This window comes from Neolamprologus multifasciatus, chromosome 15 (assembly GCF_963576455.1).
Source record: "Neolamprologus multifasciatus chromosome 15, fNeoMul1.2, whole genome shotgun sequence".
NCBI lineage: Eukaryota > Metazoa > Chordata > Actinopteri > Cichliformes > Cichlidae > Neolamprologus > Neolamprologus multifasciatus.
This window is the reverse complement of record NC_140453.1, coordinates 17,127,514-17,147,764: the sequence shown is the minus strand read 5'-3', so window position 1 is coordinate 17,147,764 and position 20,251 is coordinate 17,127,514. Positions and strand designations below refer to the sequence as shown.

Sequence of the window (20,251 nt, the reverse complement as noted above, 5' to 3'; positions counted from 1 at the left end):
TTCCATAAAGATATCAAAGGAATATGATAGAGCATATATTGTTACCCAAAAAGCTGTAATTTAACCAGTTGAAGAGATGGGAGAATAACATTGTGGAGGACTTGTTTTTTCTGCTGTGAATGTTAGAAACACGTCGCTGTAGCTGTGAGACGGAAATGCCTGTGAGGGCTGATGGATGGACGCTGAGATGAAACACTGGACTATTAAGACTCTGAAGGCAACACAGTGAAGTTGGTCCCGCAGTGGAAAACGCTCTCTCTCTCTCTCTCTCTCTCCTAAGAGGATAAGCTCGTCCCTTTTTCTCCCCTCACCGTGATTGGACGAGGCTGCTTCTTAGGAATGGCATCAAACTATTTAAATAGCACTTTGTCTCCCCTTCGGCTTAAAAAGCTGTATTTTAGCGGTTGACACCGGAGGGAGAAATTTCTATATAACAAAAACTAAAATACAACAAATTCTTTTTGTCAATATTTTCCTTCTTTTCGCAGTGGAACTTTATAAATATATATATATATATAAACAACTCGTCACAAATTCATGCTTGGGGATTAATTGTTGGATTTCTCCAGATTTTTCCGGATTTTATTACTTTGGATCTGCTGCTTTAAGCAGGTAAGTGGTAAATATTCTGAGTGAGAGCCATCGCTCTTTGGGCAGCTGTATTTTAGGTGTACAACCTGCTGCAGGCTGACTCTTTTTGACAATACCATTAATGCTTTAAATTAAAATGGAACTGCTGTGTTTTTTGTGGTTATTTGTCACAGACCGCAGATTTGTCTTTCACCATGAAGCTGCCGGGGATATTTTTGTTATTGATGCTTTGGACCTGCGAGGCTGCGAGAGTCGCAGGTGAGTTTGTCTCAGTTTGAACTGGTTAAAGCTTGTCAGAATGATTCTTGTGAAAGATAAGGAAAAAAAAGCTTGTGTTTGTTTTTTGTGTTTGTTTGTTTTTAATTTAACCTCCTAAGACCCCAACTCTTCCATGGCATGCATTTTTGATTTCTCTTTGATATTTGGGCATATTGGGACCCAATGAATGTAAAAACAAAGAATTACCAGATTTTTTGTTTTACCGGATTTTTGTTTCTAAGAAAAATGAGAGCCACTTATGAGGATATTCGTTTAAAATTTCGATAGAACAGTAGCAGTATAATGTCTTCGTAAGTGGCTATCAGGCCGTTGTAGAGCAAAATTTAATATTTTTGGTCTAAATAACCCAAAATGTGATGCCCACATATGTGGACGCCAGGTCCTAGGAGGTTAAAAAAACACAGAATATAAAGGAGCTGGTATGGCTTTAAAAACGTTTTGCAGTACTCTAAAAGTGAAAACAATAGAAATCCAGCGCCTCACAAAGGCTGACTTATTGTTATTCACCCGCAGAGAGTCGAGACGACAATAGCGTGTATGACTTGTTTGAGCTCGTCAAAGTCCCCAGCAAGAACCACGGGGTGACCCTGGTGAAAGGAGACGACCCGTACAGCCCCGCCTACAAGATCCTCAACCCGGACCTGATTCCCCCGGTCCCCGAGAACTCGTTTAGGGACCTGATCGATTCCATCCATGCCGAGCGGGGTTTCCTCCTACTGCTCAACTTTAAGCAGTTCAGACGCACCAGGGGAAGCCTCCTGACTGTGGAGAAGAAGGATGGAGCCGGACCCGTGTTTGAGGTCGTCTCAAACGGAAAAGCGAACACCTTGGACATTGTTTTCTCCACCGAGAACAAGCAGCAGGTGGTTTCCATCGAAGATGTGGGTCTGGCTACGGGTCAGTGGAAAAATATCACGTTGTTCGTGCAGGAGGACTGGGCAAAGCTGTACGTGGGATGCGATGAGGTGAACACCGCTGAACTGGATGCGCCAATTCAGAGCATCCTGACGCAGGAGACTCCGGCCAGCGCGCAGCTCAGGGTTGGCAAGGGAGCCGTGAAGGACAAGTTCACGGTGAGAGCTGAGAGAATGGAGCAGCATATGTCAGGAAGGAATTTCTTTTCAAATACTTTGAGTGTGATGAACTTTTCGAATTGTGTACCGGTGCTTAAACTGCACACTGATACTTGCAGGGGGTCCTACAAAACGTGCGGTTTGTGTTTGGAACGACTCTGGAAGCTATTCTACGCAACAAAGGATGCCAAAGCGGTGAGTACTCGAAGTGTTTACCAATCACTCATCTGCTCCATGCACTCTCAAGTGCGAGCAATACCTTATCAAAGAAATCTGCGTGTACTCCGTTTGTCTGCTGATTTCTGTACCAAACACTGCCCGAGAAGCTGTTTACGAGATGCCAAAAAGGAATGCCAGTTTACAAATATCTCAGAGCTCTGTGGTCTCACAGTATGTTCTCCAGCCTATGCAGAATGAACTAATTACTTTTTGCATAATTTACTGCTGCCGGCCATTATGCTTGACCTTATTAATTAATATATTACCATTGAAATAGTATACTGATTCACAGCAGTATTTCTCTTTCAGCCATGACTGACACCATGGTCCTGAGGAACCTCAATGGCTCCTCGGCCATCAGAACTGAGTACAGTGGCCATAAGACTAAAGGTAGGCATTGCTGCATCTGATGCACTCAGTCTGCAAACTTTTCTAAACTATATGAGAATTAAATAATTTTAATCTGAAATAAAAATTAAGTATGTTTTTCTCACTGTTATGTATTCTGGTGAAGACCTGCAGATGGTGTGTGGCTTCTCCTGTGAGGACCTGCTCAGTATGTTTAAAGAGCTGAAGGGTCTTGGTGTGGTGGTCAAGGAGCTGTCCACTGAACTCCGCAAGCTGGTAAGGAGCAAACCCAGAAGACAGTGTAGAAGAACCTAAGTGACGTCTGCCTCTTTGCTGGTTATCTGTTTGCCTGTGTGTCAGATGTGTGTACAGTTGTCTGTATTTTAAGCAAAGGAGATACAGAGCTCTTAAATATTTGTAAAGCTCTGCACTGTGAATGAAACTTGAGAAGGCATCTGACAGAAAATCATCTGTAATTTCAGCAAATCGGTATCAGAAAAACACCAAATGGTTTTTACTGTGTAGTTTTACTGTTTATTACTCTGTACACCATATAATTCTTTTCCTCTGTGCTGACACTGAATTTGCTTACCTCCTGCATTTCTTCAGAATTGTATCTCTGTTACTTTGTGAATTTTAAAATGGGCTTCACATTTTTTCTCTTTTAACAACCAAGCTAACAACTCATTATCGTAAGTCTATTTTTCTTGTTTCTCTTTTCCTCAGACGGATGAAAACAAGCTTATTAAATCCCACATTGGAATTCACAGTGGTGTCTGTATCCACAATGGCATCGTTCGCAAGAACAGAGACGAGTGGACTGTGGATGACTGCACCGAGTGCACTTGTCAGGTGAGATCTCCACAGCACTCCCACCAGTGTACTTAAACACACGTGTGAGGAGGACTTACTCAGTGCTCTGACTTCTCTTTACATGTACACACACACAAGCACACACGCTATGATGACAGCCCACAATGGGCAGACACACTTAACCACAACACAACTGATCTGGTCAGTAATTAGTAAGTAGTGTGGCGACTGGGCAGGAGGCCAACAGTCTTTATTGTTGTAATGACAGGTCTGCTGTCAGAAGTTCAACTTGACTGTGGCCTTGAGGGGCTTGAGGGACTTAAGTGATCCGTTGCCCATAATTAAGAACAAGACCTTGGCTTTGACAAGTGGACAGGAGGATGTAGATGTAAAATACATGGGAGGAAATCTTCCCGCATTTCACCAGTGGGTTCATTTGCTTATTTCTTCCTGTGCAGATAGACTACTTCTTCCAGGTTCCGCTTTTTTCCCTGTCAGTGATCAGTTCCTGGAGGGAGAACATTAGCATGCATAGTCAAAAGGCAGTTCTTATGCCTGAGTCATTCATAGTGAACCCACACAGGTTGTGCTGGCAGGCTGGCTTTACTTGTTCGGGGCTCTGTGCCCAGTCCGGCTCCATGCTGAAACCCATATCCATTATTAGGACTTTGGCCTCTTTCCCACCCTCCCCTGACCTAGTCGGCAGGTGTTGGCTGCAGGGGTCCCCGTTCTCAGCCAGAACTCTTGCTTCTTACTCATTCTTCCATGTTTAAACTCACATGACCAATAGTGGATTTAATGAGATGGTTGCACGTACATGGGCGAAGCCTCGATTAAAAACACATCTTCAAACATGCACTAATTTAAATGGATTTAAACAACCCCACAAACTCCACATTAGTGACGCCGTTGTGAAGGGTCCAGTGTTTCAAATTCCATTCAAGCACTGGGACTTGACTGAGTGCCTGGACTGAATTTGGAGAAAAATTGCAGCAAAACTTGAGTGATATCCAAATATTTAAACATGAATTTGATCTCTGTGCTTTTGCAGAACTCTGCTACTGTGTGTCGCAAGATCTCCTGCCCCCTGATCCCCTGTGCTAATGCTACTGTTCCCGATGGAGAGTGCTGCCCACGCTGTGGAACACGTAAGCCTTTCTAATCTACGATCTCCAACACATTTTGTTATGACCTGCATAGCTATACAAATACACACTGTAATTAAAATAATTATAGGTATGCAAACCTGCACTATAAATGTTACATTAATGGTCCACATAGCGTAAAGTGTATGACATTTCAGCTAACACTGTACCATTCCCTGAGCGAGCTGTTTCTATTTTAGTTGCCATATAAAACAAAAAACCACAAATATTTCCCTTGATGTAAAGCTTTCTCTTCATTAGAAAAAAAAATACTAGTTTTAAAGATGATTTAACTGCATTAGTATGAAAGGGTGCTTATGTGTTTGGAACATTAGCGCTTTGTGCTCTAAAACATCTTTGAATCTTCAAGTTGAAATGGCTGCAATTTGCCAAATTGGTTAAAGGGGAATGGAAAATTGGTTTTCTGTTTAGTGAAGCCATCTTTTACATGAGGTGAGGTGGCATGTTCTTCATACCTTGGCAGACTTGGCTGCGATGCTTCCCTAAAACCTAAGTAAACATTGGGAGCCACATTCATCCCGGCGTCAGCCACTTGCTGAAGTCATTACAGACCCAGGGCCATGTTTTCAAAAGCTGTTTCCTCTTTGGAAAACATAAGCCAGTGGGGCATCCCTATCCATCCTGAGGACAGGAGGCCTTTCTATTTCTCCAGTTAGTCCTCTACGTATGCTCACAACAGCTGTGTCTCCCAGCTAAATCCAGACTATTAGTCCACTGCTTTTAGAGCTTCCCCTCCTCATTTAAGGTTAGGGGCTGTTTGCGAGGGGGTGCTGCTTCGCTGCAATAGCTCTTTTATTGTCTCCCTCTTCGCCTCCTTCTCATATTCTCTCCCTCTCCCTCCCGCTCAGCGAGCGACTATGCAGAGGACGGCTGGTCGCCGTGGTCTGAATGGACCCATTGTTCCGTGTCATGTGGGCGTGGCATCCAGCAGCGTGGGCGCTCTTGCGACCGTATCAATAACAACTGTGAGGGCACCTCTGTGCAAACCCGAGACTGTTACCTCCAGGAGTGTGACAAGCGCTGTGAGTTAACTTAACCAACAACAAGAAAAGACAGAAAATACGTGTGACTTTTTTATGATTTAATGTCAAAAATGTCAACTTTTTGGCTCTTGATAACTGATTTCTGACCTTGTTTTGTGGCCTTTAGTCAAGCAGGATGGCAGCTGGAGCCACTGGTCACCATGGTCATCATGCTCGGTCACCTGTGGTGCTGGTGTCATCACCCGAATCCGCCTCTGCAACTCCCCAACTCCTCAGCTAGGAGGCAAGGACTGTGTTGGAGAAGGCCGGCAAACTGAAACGTGTACAAAGTCCCCGTGTCCCAGTAAGTTTCTTCATACTACAGTTGGATTTTGCTACTGTGTAAAGCAAGAGAAGACGTTGATCATGCTTTCTTCATGTCTTCATCAGTCAATGGCAACTGGGGTCCCTGGTCTCCCTGGGATTCATGCAGTCTCACCTGCGGAGGTGGTCAACAGACTCGGAAACGCCTGTGCAATAATCCTGCACCACAGTACGGCGGTAAAGAGTGTGTCGGTGAAGCCAAGGACATCCAGAGGTGCAACAAGACCCCCTGCCCAATCGGTGAGGCATTTTATCATTTAAAGGAGTTTCACGTATTCCATGTATTTGGTATTTTTTATTATTCATGTTTTTTAAAATTTAGTCTTTACAACATTATTGTTGGCATCCACTACAATGTAGGTTTTATTTGTTGAAGGCTTTTTTTAAATATACGTAAGTGTACCATCTCAATGAGAGATTAGGATTACTAAGATTAAAAGCAGGTTACATATGAAGGATTTTGATAATGATGACTGCATTGTTGTGTTCAGATGGATGTCTGTCCAACCCTTGCTTTGCTGGTGCCAAGTGCACAAGTTTTCCCGATGGTTCCTGGAAGTGTGGGAAGTGCCCAGCAGGATACACTGGCAATGGGATCAAGTGTAAAGATATTGATGAGGTAAAACTTCTTCAGCTGTTGTTCAATGATTAAAGCAGCTACAGTCATATATTAGAATTCAGGCAACATCGCAACCATAACTGTGATTCTTTTTTTATCCTGAAAACAGTGCAAAGAGGTTCCTGATGCATGCTTTGAGTTTAATGGGGTGCACCGCTGCGAGAACACCGTTCCAGGCTACAACTGTTTGCCCTGCCCAATTCGTTACTCAGGACCCCAGCCGTTTGGCCATGGTGTGGAGCAGGCTGCTGCTAATAAGCAGGCAAGTAGATTCCTGTTAGAAGCCAAAAACAGAGCAAGAGAGACAACATTTATTAAACAAATACTGATAACAGGGAGAGGTCATACTAATGTGTTGTGATGAATATGTGCCTCTAAGGAGAGAATGTCATGAATTTAAACTATGCAGAGCTCGTCTCACCACTGATATTCATCTCATCTTCAATCTACAGGTGTGCTCACCCCGTAATCCCTGCCTTGATGGAAGCCATGACTGTAACAAAAATGCCCGCTGTAACTATCTTGGACACTTTGCTGACCCCATGTTCCGATGTGAGTGCAAACCTGGTTATGCTGGCAATGGCCATATCTGCGGAGAGGACACAGATCTGGATGGGTGGCCCAATTCAGATTTGGTGTGTGTCGAAAACGCCACCTACCACTGCAAAAAAGTACGTAGTAGCAAAGCAGCTGCAAAGAAATGTCAATGTTTTTGCAGAGTTAAAGTGAAAATATCTAAATATTGCTTATAATGGCTGAGACTGACTCTGTTGTTGTTCATTCAGGACAACTGTCCCAACCTCCCGAACTCAGGGCAAGAAGATTATGATAAGGATGGCATTGGAGATGCTTGTGACAATGATGATGACAACGATGGTATTCCTGATGATAGGGTAAGTAAACATTTCCAGACAGGAAATAAGATTGTACAAGGAATAAGTGTGATACGGTGCCTGTGCACGTCTTTTTGCATTCATCACGTTGTCTAATAAGAGGACAGGTGGAGATGGGGGTAGGGTAGAGGAGGGTGGCGCTCAAAAGAAAAACAAATGTTTCTCCCAAGGCTGAGCCAAAACCTCAAATTCCAGTGCTGAGGTTCTGAAGGAGCTGCGCTGTGTGCTGCTAATCCCAACATTTGATGCAGGAGAGAGCCTACAAATAAAGCTGCTTTTCATCCCGCATCACTCCCTCCCTGTAAATGGGCAGGGAGGGAGTTGGAAATTACAACCGCAGCACCTTAAAAACTGTCATTGACTCTTTCTCTAACACTGCATTTTTCTCTTTTTCAAACAGGACAACTGTCCTTTTGTGTACAATCCCAGGCAGTATGACTATGACCGTGATGATGTGGGTGACGGCTGTGACAACTGCCCCTACAATAGCAACCCAGACCAGACAGACACCGACAGCAACGGAGAGGGAGATGCCTGCGCAGTGGACATTGATGGAGATGGTGAGACCTGCAAACAAAAAATAATCAGCATAACTCTTAGACAATACTTTTATATTTTCTGCTTTTGTGCTGTCTTTTTATCTAATTTATTTCCGTTTATGCCAGGCATACTGAATGAGAAGGACAACTGTCCCTATGTGTACAATGTTGACCAGAGAGACACAGATCTGGATGGAGTGGGAGACATGTGTGATAACTGCCCACTAGAACATAATCCTGATCAGGTGTGTAAAAGCAAACACATGCATTGCTGTTACCCATTTGCTTCAGTCTTACCCGGCAACAATAATCCACATTCATCTCCCGGGCTCTCTTTTATATCTCCCTTTCAGTCAAAGCAGGCTTCAGTAGTTGCTGAAGCATTATCATGGCATGTAAAAGGTGGAGTAAATCCTGTATGCAGCTGAAGGGCACATTAGTTCAGTAAGGCGTGGTGGGGGGCTAGGGGTCTTTTCAATGACTCATTGACGTTAGCTGGAGAGGCCCCAGGCTGGATATTACTAAGGAATGGGCTTGCCTTGGGCTATATGTGTGCTCTGTCTTAGTCCTGCTTAGTCCACCTGTGCCATGCTACACTGAGAAAGAGGAATGTGTTAAACAACAGGAATTAGGAGAAGAATAGGGGAAGGAGGGGAAGTCTAAACTGATGTGCTTTTTAAAGAGTGAAGCGCACAATTAAAGGCCAAAAGACACATGTTCAGACATGAATGCAGCTGTTATTTGGTGGTGTATAGAGTACAAGTAAGCTAATACTCAATTTTTCCCATAAACCAGATCTAACTAGGATGTTTAAACACTCTGATTTTGCAGTTGGATTCAGATGATGACCGCGTGGGAGACAAGTGCGACAGCAACCAGGACATTGATGAGGATGGACACCAGAACAACCTGGACAACTGCCCGTATATTCCCAATGCCAATCAGGCTGACCATGACAAGGACGGCAAAGGTGACGCCTGTGACCATGATGACGACAATGATGGCATCCCTGATGAAAAAGACAACTGCAGGCTGGCGTTCAATCCTGATCAGCTGGACTCTGATGGTGAGCAAAGTTGGACATGGATACATCTAAGCAGTTTTATGCTGGAACACATACACCCTGGGTATCATTATTATTATTAAATAATTTGGAATATGTATTTTTCAGGTGATGGCCGTGGAGATGCTTGCAAAGATGACTTTGATCAGGACAATGTGCCTGACATCTATGACGTGTGTCCCGAGAACTTTGACATCAGTGAGACAGACTTCCGCAAGTTCCAGATGGTTCCTTTGGATCCAAAAGGCACCTCCCAGATTGATCCTAACTGGGTCGTCCGCCACCAGGGCAAAGAGCTGGTTCAAACTGTTAACTGTGACCCTGGCATTGCTGTTGGTAAGTACCAACGATTTCTCTGGACCAAATGTGTAACTTTGCAAAGACTAACAGGAAAGTTTCTTTTTTATTCAATTCTTGTCGTGACACCTTTTCAACCTGTTTTTGTTCAGGCTACCATGAGTTCAATGCAGTGGACTTCAGTGGGACTTTCTTCATCAACACTGACAGGGATGATGACTATGCCGGCTTTGTGTTTGGCTACCAGTCCAGTTCCAGGTTCTATGTGGTGATGTGGAAGCAAATCACACAGACCTACTGGTCACATAAGCCAACTAAGGCACAAGGTTACTCTGGCTTGTCCATCAAAGTGGTTAATTCCACCACCGGCCCAGGAGAGCACCTCAGAAATGCCCTCTGGCACACAGGCAACACCCCAGGACAGGTACATTGGACTTCTGTTCTTTCATGGACAATTTAAACATTTATTTTTGATAATCAAACCTAAATAAAATAGAAAAACTCATGTCTTTTATTTATTTTTTTCACACGCTTTAGGTTCGCACTCTCTGGCATGACCCAAAGAACGTTGGATGGAAAGACTTCACTGCCTACAGATGGCATCTGATCCATAGGCCGAGAACAGGACACATTCGGTGGGCAGAAAATAATTATGAGTCTGTAGGTAGTTACCCTTCATGAGTTTGACATTCAAATGTCTAATTTTTCCTTGATTTCCACAGAGTTGTCATGTATGAGGGTAAGAAGATCATGGCTGATTCTGGTAGCATCTATGACAAGACATACGCAGGTGGAAGGCTAGGTCTTTTTGTCTTTTCACAAGAGATGGTATACTTCTCAGACCTCAAGTATGAATGCAGAGGTAAGTTTTATTTGAAAACCACTAAAATTGACATTGTTCTATTAAAATGGACTCTAGAATTAAAGACATTAAACAAACCCTCTCCAATCTCTTCATGTTATGTCTCTTCCTTTTGACAGATGCATAAATGTACGGCGCAGGAAGCTCTGAGGAATGCACCTTTTTGTATAAAGTATGAACTTCTATATTCTCATGCAAAGTCCAGGGACCGATTTATTGCCGCAACTCTTTCTTTTTGGGCATACTCACTCAGACTGGGCTAAGGGCATATGGTTAGCCTCAGGGTAACTTGAAGCCGGTTTGGGAAGAAAACCAACCAGCTGAATGCCATTTGAGGATCAGAGAGCCCCTTCTCCATCACCATCCTTAACATCTATAAGAGCAGGGAGAGGTGAAAAAAAAAACCAACAAAGCCTGTAGGTCACCAACACCTTTCTATCCCCGCTCTGCCTGCTTCACCCGCTCTCTGAAAGACCTCATTGATCTCTGTACAGAAATGGCTCCTCATAAACAACTATGCACTTCCAAGTCTTTACGTCTCTCTCTCTCTCTTTCTATCTCAGCTCTTCAGCCTTTTCTGCCTCACTTTCTAGATGGACTTCCCAAAGAAATAAAGAAGAATATTTCCTATGCCTTACCAGTCTGACCAGGATGTAGATCCTGGACAATACAACTTATGAGGACTCAAAAAATGAAGATGACATTTTGTAGGAATTTTTGTTGTTAATGATTTAAGAAAACTGTTGAGAGGGGAGCAAGTTAGAAATAAGGGGAATATGATGCTGTGGATAAATGTTTGCATGCATGTACAGAATGTATGTGGAAGACTAACCATGAATGGAACAAGAGCGTTCTTTCATCTTCTACCCTAGGGTAGAAGAACTATGAACTGTGTTTGTCTCAATTTGAATACTTCCAAGAGTTCCAAGTAGCACAGTACGTACACTGCATACTTACGTAATGCATGAATTCCGACAAAGTTGTCTCAAACTGAACATGCTAAAACATGTTCCTAATAGAAAAAAAAACAGTTGCATTTGATGAGTTAGCTAACATGTTTTGTAAAAATTTGCAACTTCTTGAACCTTTGGTGATTCTTTTAATACAGAATTACTCAACAGTGAAGATTACAGTTCAATTTAACATACCTAAACACCAGACAAATCCATAACATACACTGTTTGGTGTAAGCTAGAAAAAAAACTGTTTTTTCTAGCTTACACTGTTAGCTAGCTAGCTGGAATTGGAGATAGCTCGCGGGTGAGAAATGTACAGCATTTCATATTGATCTTCTGACTCTTTTGAGTATCCTATCTGGGTACTTGTGCTCTTCATGATGCCATGTGCGTATGCGATGCAAGACAGCACTGGTTTATGTTAACTATCATTTACATACAGGTATTGTTGTTTTTTTTTGATGTCATCTGGTTGTCTTAACAACTCTCAGGATTAGATGGAGATAATTATATTTTACAAAAAGTTGCTTGAGTCTATAGCCACATAGTCAAAATTTCTTCCAAAATACTCCCTATATCAGATCCTAACTGTAGAAATCGAAGAGATTTAGCCCCCTCAACCTTTGGGGGAATTTGCTATGAAATAATGTAAATACATCTAATTTATTGATTTTTGCCTACAGTGTAGGCAGTAAACAAAATTTTTGTACTTTGATAAAGTAAAAGTATCCTTCCAATCACAGTGAAAATTGACCCCAAATCAGGTACGCTTAGATGCAGGATGTATAACATTGTCGTTGTCTTTTATCTCCAGAATTCGTTACTCTTCAGACAGGGCTATTTAGCATGAAGTGTATCTGATCCGTGTGCCTTTTCTTCAGAGAGAGATGAAAAACAAAGGAGATCGTTGATGTACAATTATTACCTCATTGCTGTTGTATAATTTGATCAAACAAAAACATAAGTACTTCTTCGTATTCCTTTGAAATGATTGACATCTTAGTGCTACTGTAGCATGAGCTGTAAATAATATAACATGACATAGCTACAAATACAGCAGAGCTCCCAATCCCATGATTTACTACAGTGAAAATTATAAGAAGGTGGGATATTTCTTATATTTTTATTTTTATTTTGCTTTATCACGTATGTCCAATGCGGTTTTTAGCAGATAAATTATTGTCCTGTTTGTCTTAGTGGTTTGTGAGACGCTGATTTTGTGTGTGTGTGTGTGTGTGCGCGCGCATGTGTTTGTAGAAATTTGCTATTTAAATAATTTATCAGGATTTGCTGCCTTATTAAGGGGCACATGTCCATCTGTATAAACGGTTTGCACACTGACGTGAGGATGTTATGTTCTTTATTGTTTTCATCTTTTTTGTTATTGTGTATCAATGTTACCAATATTTTTGTACAATTAGTTTTGCTTGTCTGTAAACATTTTCATAGTTGTACAAAGCAAAATGCTGTTTTAATTCATCACAACTATTTTGTTATGTATTTTAAGACAATAAATAGTTGTTAACATTCTCATTAATTTATTGTTTTTCATGCCATCTGGCATTGATCAATCCACGATTTATGGAGAGCAGTGACTCTCACCAACAAAATCCATCAAAAACGCAAGTAGATTTGATCAGATCTATAGATTCAGCGCACAGCAATCAAAATTACTTACAGTCGAATGTTTGCCCTACTTTCTCAGAAGCACAGATAGACTTGTACATTCCGTCATCTCGATGATAAAGGCCTCATGAGGAATGTGGCGCAGGTGTCTCCTCCTTAGTTTGATCTGTGTGACCTCTTTTGCTATATGCAAATATTAGGTTGACACAAACCTTGACATTGACTGAAAGGCATTATATACGTGTGTGCTGAATTTGTTATATTGTTGTTATTTTGTAACTGCTGATTTCTGAAAACCTGAGCCCCCCCCCCGCCCAAAAAAAAAACAAAAAAACAAACTAAGATCAGGAGTAAAAGGACACCAGGATGTTAGAAATAAAAGGGCGTTTAAAAGAATGCTACCTGAATGCCAGTTCAAAAAATAAGCTCTTTTTTAACTTTTGTAGTCGACTGAGCTTGTGGATCATGGATCAGAGGGCAAAGAGTTTCAAGGTGTAGGGCAACATCTGCAAAGGCTCTGACACCTTTAGTTTTTAGACTTAAGGATGGATAACCAGCACTGAATAGAAGACCTCAGAGTTCTGGTGACATATGGCTGCAAAAGCTTGCTAATGCATGTGTCCTAAAAATGAAAACATACAGGTAATTTTTCATGTGCACTTAACAGTTCAGATTCACACAGGTGAAATACAACAAGAGCTCAGTGACTTCTAATGACTGGAGTCATGCAGAGGGATGCATTCTGACTTAGACTTTCAGTTGATGTTTGAATTCCTGTGACTTAGGCCGTTGAGCTACAGTGGCTGCATAAGACATATGCAGAATAAGACAGACCAGACATAATTGTGTTTAGATATGATTATGGAGATCATTTTATGGCAAATAGAATGACTCTTTATCCTGTTGCAGTCAAATGGAGAGAGACAAATATAAATTAACTGGTTACATTACAACATTTCCCTTAAAACAAAAGGAAGCTGATTATGAACTTCTTCTTGTTAACTTAGGCCAGTATTGTAATAATCCATAATAACCTAATGTGGCAATATTAAAGACCAGACATCCTAATACTGGCTGCATTTTTCACAGGTCTCTGTCAGCTGCCTACAAACACCCACATGTTTACTTTACGGTCTATTTTAAGCTGTACATCCTGCACATTTCAGGATGTGAGAGTTAACACATACCAGTTTATAGAAAACTCTGTAAATTCTGTCTTAATGTCTTTCCACTAATATCTTCCTTTAAACCATGAATAAATTATATCACATCTCTTACTTGGGGAAACTGATAAGATAGGCAGTACAATCATGTATTGGTTAGTTACCTCACAGAAAAAAAAGAGTCACTAATGACTTCTTTCTGTGTGGAGTTTTTCTGCCTGTTATAGTATGTGTTTCTTCCATGTATTTTAGCTTCACCCTCCAAAAACCCCCACAAACGTTGGATTCACTGATGTTTCTAAAACTGCATGTGACGTAGTTAAAGCGTTTGAAGTAGACACATATCAATGTCTGGGTTAGCCCGCTTGGCTATTTGAGGTTTACTTTGTTAACTGGTAATTATGGTGTGTTTCAGGTCATTTTATGGAGAAATGTGAGCGTAATGTATAAAAAGTTGTGTTACAAATTATTTTCTCTGGGGAGTAATTAAGTAACACAATGCATTATTCTTAAGAACAGTAAGAAGTAATGTGTAATGCATTACTTTTTTCAATAACAACCCCAACACTGAACACAAATAAGATGGGAAATACCTTCAACATGCATAAACATTTGGCCACACTGCACACATACAATTTGCACAAATATAATGACTTTGATATGCTGCTTAGACATGGTGTCTGTGAAGGTTCTCAGTCATCCAGGTCATTGTAGTCTAAGGAGCTTGGAAGAAAAAGCTTCTGGACTTCTTTAGTTGCTTGAAGTTGAAACGGAGATGGTTCCTATAATCCGATAATTTCCTTGATTCCTTTTCATACTCCCGCACCAGTTGAAGGGTGTTCCTCCCAAAATGTACGGCAATATGTCTGTGAAGGTTCTCAGTCATCCAGGTCAGATCAGTCATTCAAGCAACTTAAAGAAGTCCAGAAGCTTTTTCTTCTAAGCTCCTTTGACCTTAGAGATGGTGGTGACTCTCCAAGTGGAGTCAGTGAGACAGTCAATAAGAATTCTAATTGATAAGTCATTTATCAATTCCCATTCTTTTTGATTTGCTTTGGTGTTTGTTCCAACATGATTTCTGCAAACCCTGCTTTTGAACAAATATCCATCCATCAAGCTATCCATCCAATAAAGTACCTTTAGACTGTTTTGTCTTAATTTCTAATGAGTCAAGAGTACTCTTCATTATTTTTTAATAAATTTAAAATGTATTTCTTTATATATATAAAACAAAAACTTCAGGATAAGAAGTGGTAAATAAATTTCAGATGAAGTCTTTTTTTTGCTTTGTTTTTCTAAACTCTTTTTTGTGTGTTGTCATCATAATTTCATAAGACAGCGAAGTTTTATATAGGAAAGAGGAAGCACACAGCAATGGGACCTGGATTGAACTCTAATCCAAGCCACTGCATTGAGCCTTGCACCATATGGTTACCTGCTTGACTAGAGCTGAGCATACACCCTTGTCCTTGCATTGGCGTGCTGATGTGAGTTATGCTTTGTTTTTGCAGTCTTTTACGAGGTTCTTTAGGGACAAGTCAAGGTTTTTTTTTCCAGAACTCAGAAGTTTGAATTTACATGTTCTCCTTATGTTTGTGTTGAAAATTTTTTCTAAAGCTCAAACTCATGTATTTATAGTAATCGTAAATCCGAGTTAGCTATGAAAGCTGGGATTGGAGGACCAGAACCTATCCCAGCTGTCATACGGTGAGAGGCAGGGTACACCTTAGATAGGTTGACAGTCTATCACAGGGCTAACACTGAGAGATGCACAAGCATTCACACTCACATTCATGATTTAGAATCATCAGTGAACCTAAAGTGGGTGTCTTGGTCAGAGATTAATCAAATAGCTCTTGTTAGACTTAAATGAGCTGAAGCAAGACGATCTGCAAGTGCTAAAAATTTTCCAGACAGACCAGAACTTAACTGGTAGTCCTGCAATTGCAAACCAGTTCAGTCATTAGTTGCCACCCACTCTCCTCAAATAATGACAGGCCAAAGCTGTATCCCTCAATTTGCTCACAAACCTTTAATGTGTGAGCAAAAAGTAGTGAATAATATGCTGATGAATGGAACAAAGGGCATCCACCCTGAAGTTAAAAATGCCTTTTTTTAGCTCATGTAATTCATCCACCTAATTGGAGAGACTGCACCGCATTTGCACAACTGCCACAGCTAGCCTCAAACCTCAAACCTGAAATGTTACATTTGATCTGACCTCACTCGTCCTCCTTCTGTCATTCAACACCTCTCTGCTTCCTGCTGCTGTGTACAGAGGTGTTGGAGTGTTATTTTAAGATGGAGGACCCCCCACTGAATACTGTGGTATTTCCCCACCATCCACCTCCTTAAGTACAGGAGCTGCAGGATGCCACCTGTGCATACAGTATTCGAGACTCAAATAGGAAGAAAATAACATGATCTCGAACAATAAAGGCTCAGTGAAAAATAGATCTGGGATGTGGTTTAGTCAAAGCATTTTCTTGCCATTATAGTTACGTGGGTGTGGAGGGTGGGATCAAAATAAAACCCCAATGACACCTGCACTCTACTATTTGTGAGAACAAAAAATAGCTGCAGGCACCATATCTGGTCAAGTCATCACTTTAATCACTCCAGAGGTTGTGCAACATCTGGACTCATCTATGATGAGTGATATGATACATCAAATGGCTGAAGCATTCACATGCAAAGACCCACAGACAGTCTGGCAGGAACAAAGAGGTAAGTCCAACTCAGTGCTTGTTCTTTTGTGATTCATCACAACAAAGTATTATTATTATTAGTGTTAGTATAATAAAATGATGCTTACTTTTACATTAATTACAATGACCTTCACATACACTGCATTTAACTTAAGAAGGACAGCATCGACCCTTATATAATTATTGTTAGCAGAGTGTTGTTGCCCAGGTGGACAAATGTTCAAATGTTTACCCAAAGGTTTCTAATTTATAATCATATGGGTCAAAGAGGCGCAAAAAATACTGAAAATGTCTTGCAGTTTAGTTTTACGAATGATAACACTAATTAATATATTACACAAATTGTCTTTGGTCAATAACCACATACTTGAATGTAGTCTATCTTTGTTTTAAAAGATTTGCAAACACCTTTATAAGATAAACCGCTGAAGCTCAAATGGTTCCACTCTCTGTAATACCAGTGTTGAAGTGTCAGACAGCTGGATGTCACATGAGGGGTCATTTTATAATAACTCACTCTGGGACACTCAGTGGAACAGCCAGGATTTTCTGATCTTTGTGTTTTCCAAATCAGAGGCTCTGCAGCAACTCAAAACCACAACTCTACAAAGGTTTTATGAGAACTAAAACAATCATGGCATCAGTCAAAGAAGTTCTTTTTATTAGGTCAGACTTAGTGACATAACTGCCGTCTAATCACATAAACACTTTGGCTACGTTTCTATAATTCCTCTCTCTAAGCCCTCATAAAGTAATTCCCCATAGAGAACAATGCGCTTCCTGTGATTTTTGGCAGACATGATGGGATTCCTGGCTAGGATGTGCTCTGACCTCTGACCCCTGAGCTGACTGCACCTGGTGAACTTAAACATGCAGCAAATATTTTGATGGAAAAAAGGTGACCTTCATCATCTTTTGACGCATGTCAACAGGTTTAAAAAAATTCATAATTAGATGATGGTTAATTAAATATAAGTTGCAACTGAAAAACTATAAGGGGGAAATTTTAGTTCATTTTCATACCATCCATTATAATTTTACATTTTTTAAGTCACTGTTCAGCACGCGTGACCACATTTGTTCCTCTGTCACATCTGTGGGGTGTGTTTTGTACATTACTTCTGTTTATTTCTCCCCGTTGTCATCTGGTCACATGTAAAGCAGAGAAGCAGCAAAAAGGCTGAATGCTCCAAAACAGACAGGGACCATGTTAGCAAAGACGGCTACGTGACCAGAATTCCATTCTGGATGAAATTCATCTTTGCTTCCTATTTTATTACTTTGAGAGCCATGCCAGAGACCTGCTTTTACTCCGCAGCATGGAAACACTAAGCACATCTTCTCCTTGACTAATATACAAGTGCTCCACTATCCATCTTAACCACAATGCAACAATCTCTTTTTCAAGAGCGAGTCATCTTTGAAGATTTTCACAATTTAGAACAGATTTTCTTGTCCCTGCACTGGAATATTTCCTTTCTTTTATTGATTGTTTGTAATGAGCAACCTTAAATGTATTCACAAATGTTCTTTTCCTCCAGAATCCCACTGACTAATCACACTATAGGAGTTTTATATCAACATTTTCTTGCATTTCTAAAGTTCAACTGCTTTATAGTTGAACTCAGAAGTGGAAAATACGCTGATCAGATATGACTTATGAGGCAACTAGCTATCTAGCTTCTGAGCAGTTGCTAGGGTGTAAAGAAAAGTGTGTTTACATTTTTCCTCTTGATCTAATAATGACAGAAAGGTGTTCAGCAGTTTTCAACAGTTATCAACTGTTTACATGTTTAGCTAACTGAACATTAGTAACTTCGATAAGGATTTAAAAGGCTCAGATTCAGTGAGATGTTTTGTTTTTATGCTTGATTCATTCCCTGAGAGACAGAGGGTGTTTTTTCATTTCATCAAAAGGGAAAACTGAATCATCAAAATACCACTGATACAAAAGGAATCAGTCTTACCAAGCTGTTGCAGCTCTTACTGACTGCATGTTTTGACAATGCACCTCTAGATTACAGCAAACAACTAAGACATGGTACAGTACTCATTATGCTAATGCCATGATCCCTTTCATGCCTGTGAAAAATTAGTTAGAGCATTCTTTTTGTTATACTTGTATGATAATGTGAAGGTGAATGCCCTATACAGACAACAGAGGAAAAGTCCCAGACACTATTAGTTTGCTATTCATTTACTGAACTGGCAGGAGATGAGAGAAGGTGGGCAGACTGAAGGAAGAAGCACTGGCTTTTAATTTCCTGAAGGGAGCACGCCCTGCTACTGCTTTACAGCTTATGTTTATCCGATGGCCTGTAATTCCTCCTGGCCTTGGCCTTGTGTGGAGTTACAGACTCGCTGCTTCAAACACACCGTCACTGCCACAGCAAAGACACTGTGTGCCCATATGGTACACCTCCACTATCTGTACCAGTATGACACAGCTGCACATTAGCATCACTGTACAGTCGCATGTTTAAGAGTTAAAGAGAATATATACAACAAACACACAGCAGAGCAGCTGCAGAGGATTAAAGCACTTCAAAAGATGAAGTTTTGCTTATATTTCTTTTAGTTTTTATTAAATAAAGTTTGCTTTTAACTTTTTTTGAACTTTTACATTTTTTTCATTACATATTCAGGTCATTTAAATTATTGGCCACCACCAAACATGTGATAACAAGGGATCTAAAACTACAAGACCAAACCCAATCATTAACTATGCTTGCATATAAATAATCATTTGGAGAGGATAGAGGCAACACAATGTGTTTCTTACTTTTTCTTTGACACAGCCTCCATCTCGCTAACAAACCACAAAAACAACACTGCACACATAGCTAACTAATCTGTGCTGTTGCTCGCTTCTCTCTTCTCACGCTCGCTGAACAGACTAAAGGCACAGAGGTGGGCCTGCAGCCAGAGAGCAAACCTTCTGCTTGCAGAGCGGCACTGACAATGTTTCTCTTCAAAAAAATTGAGCGAGACATCTGTGTTGGGTCCAGCTGTAATGCAAAGGAATTCAGGTAAGTGCAAGATTAATTTAACGTTTGTAAAACCTTGACAGAAAAATTCAGTTGTTACAAAATACGTGTTTGAATTCACAACTTTAAGCACTTAAGAAATGATCAGGCTACAGTTTTAGTGAAACATTTTATTAAATTTCACATTGAATTGTGTGCATTGTAGTGAGGGAATAAGTATTTGTTTATAATACATACCATCCAGTAAAAGCTTAGTTGGAAACAACATAGTTATTGACAGCCAGCGTCCATCGTTCATTATACCAAATCCTGACAACAGTCAAAGTCTCAAGTAGCTTTACACTGCAAAGTAAAGACTGTACAGTAATACAAATAAAACCGCAACAATCAGCTGACACCCTATAAAGCAAGTATTTAGTGACAGTGTAAAGGAAAAATTCCCTTTTAACAGGAAGAAACCTATAGCAGAACCACATTTAGGGAGGTGAGCTTTCACTGCTTTCACTGCTCTCAGCTCAATTACCATCTGTGTTGTTTGGAAATGGAGCTAGCATTAGCAAGTACACCAACCCTCTGATTTATCATTATAACAGATATGCTTCCTATGTTAAGTACAATTTATGGTCCTACAAATGTGTCCAGCTGTGGTTTGTGTTTGGACAACATACAGAGCAATGCTGACATGCTGACTTGCAGTACTCCA

General features: G+C 40.7%; 1 protein-coding gene across 2 annotated transcripts; it reads left to right on the top strand.

Moving 5' to 3' along the window:
* The first annotated feature begins 372 nt into the window (after positions 1–372).
* Positions 373–13,000, top strand: thbs1b (thrombospondin 1b). Of its 2 annotated transcripts, XR_014869484.1 has the most exons (24): positions 373–612; positions 765–849; positions 1,384–1,943; positions 2,063–2,138; positions 2,472–2,552; positions 2,677–2,786; positions 3,237–3,362; positions 4,375–4,471; positions 5,338–5,511; positions 5,639–5,815; positions 5,902–6,075; positions 6,327–6,454; positions 6,564–6,716; positions 6,907–7,125; positions 7,240–7,347; positions 7,748–7,907; positions 8,013–8,131; positions 8,718–8,952; positions 9,058–9,285; positions 9,399–9,670; positions 9,784–9,881; positions 9,969–10,108; positions 10,228–11,313; positions 11,362–13,000. XR_014869484.1 is itself a non-coding variant. In XM_085133478.1 (23 exons), exons 2-23 carry the CDS (start codon positions 786–788, stop codon positions 10,233–10,235), a joined length of 3,507 nt encoding a protein of 1,168 aa, XP_084989604.1. In that variant the 5' UTR covers positions 373–612; positions 765–785; the 3' UTR covers positions 10,236–13,000. The 2 variants fall into 2 exon arrangements, 1 of the variants encoding a protein (XP_084989604.1); XM_085133478.1 differs by having other exon boundaries at positions 10,228–13,000.
* Positions 13,001–20,251: the final 7,251 nt, after the last annotated feature.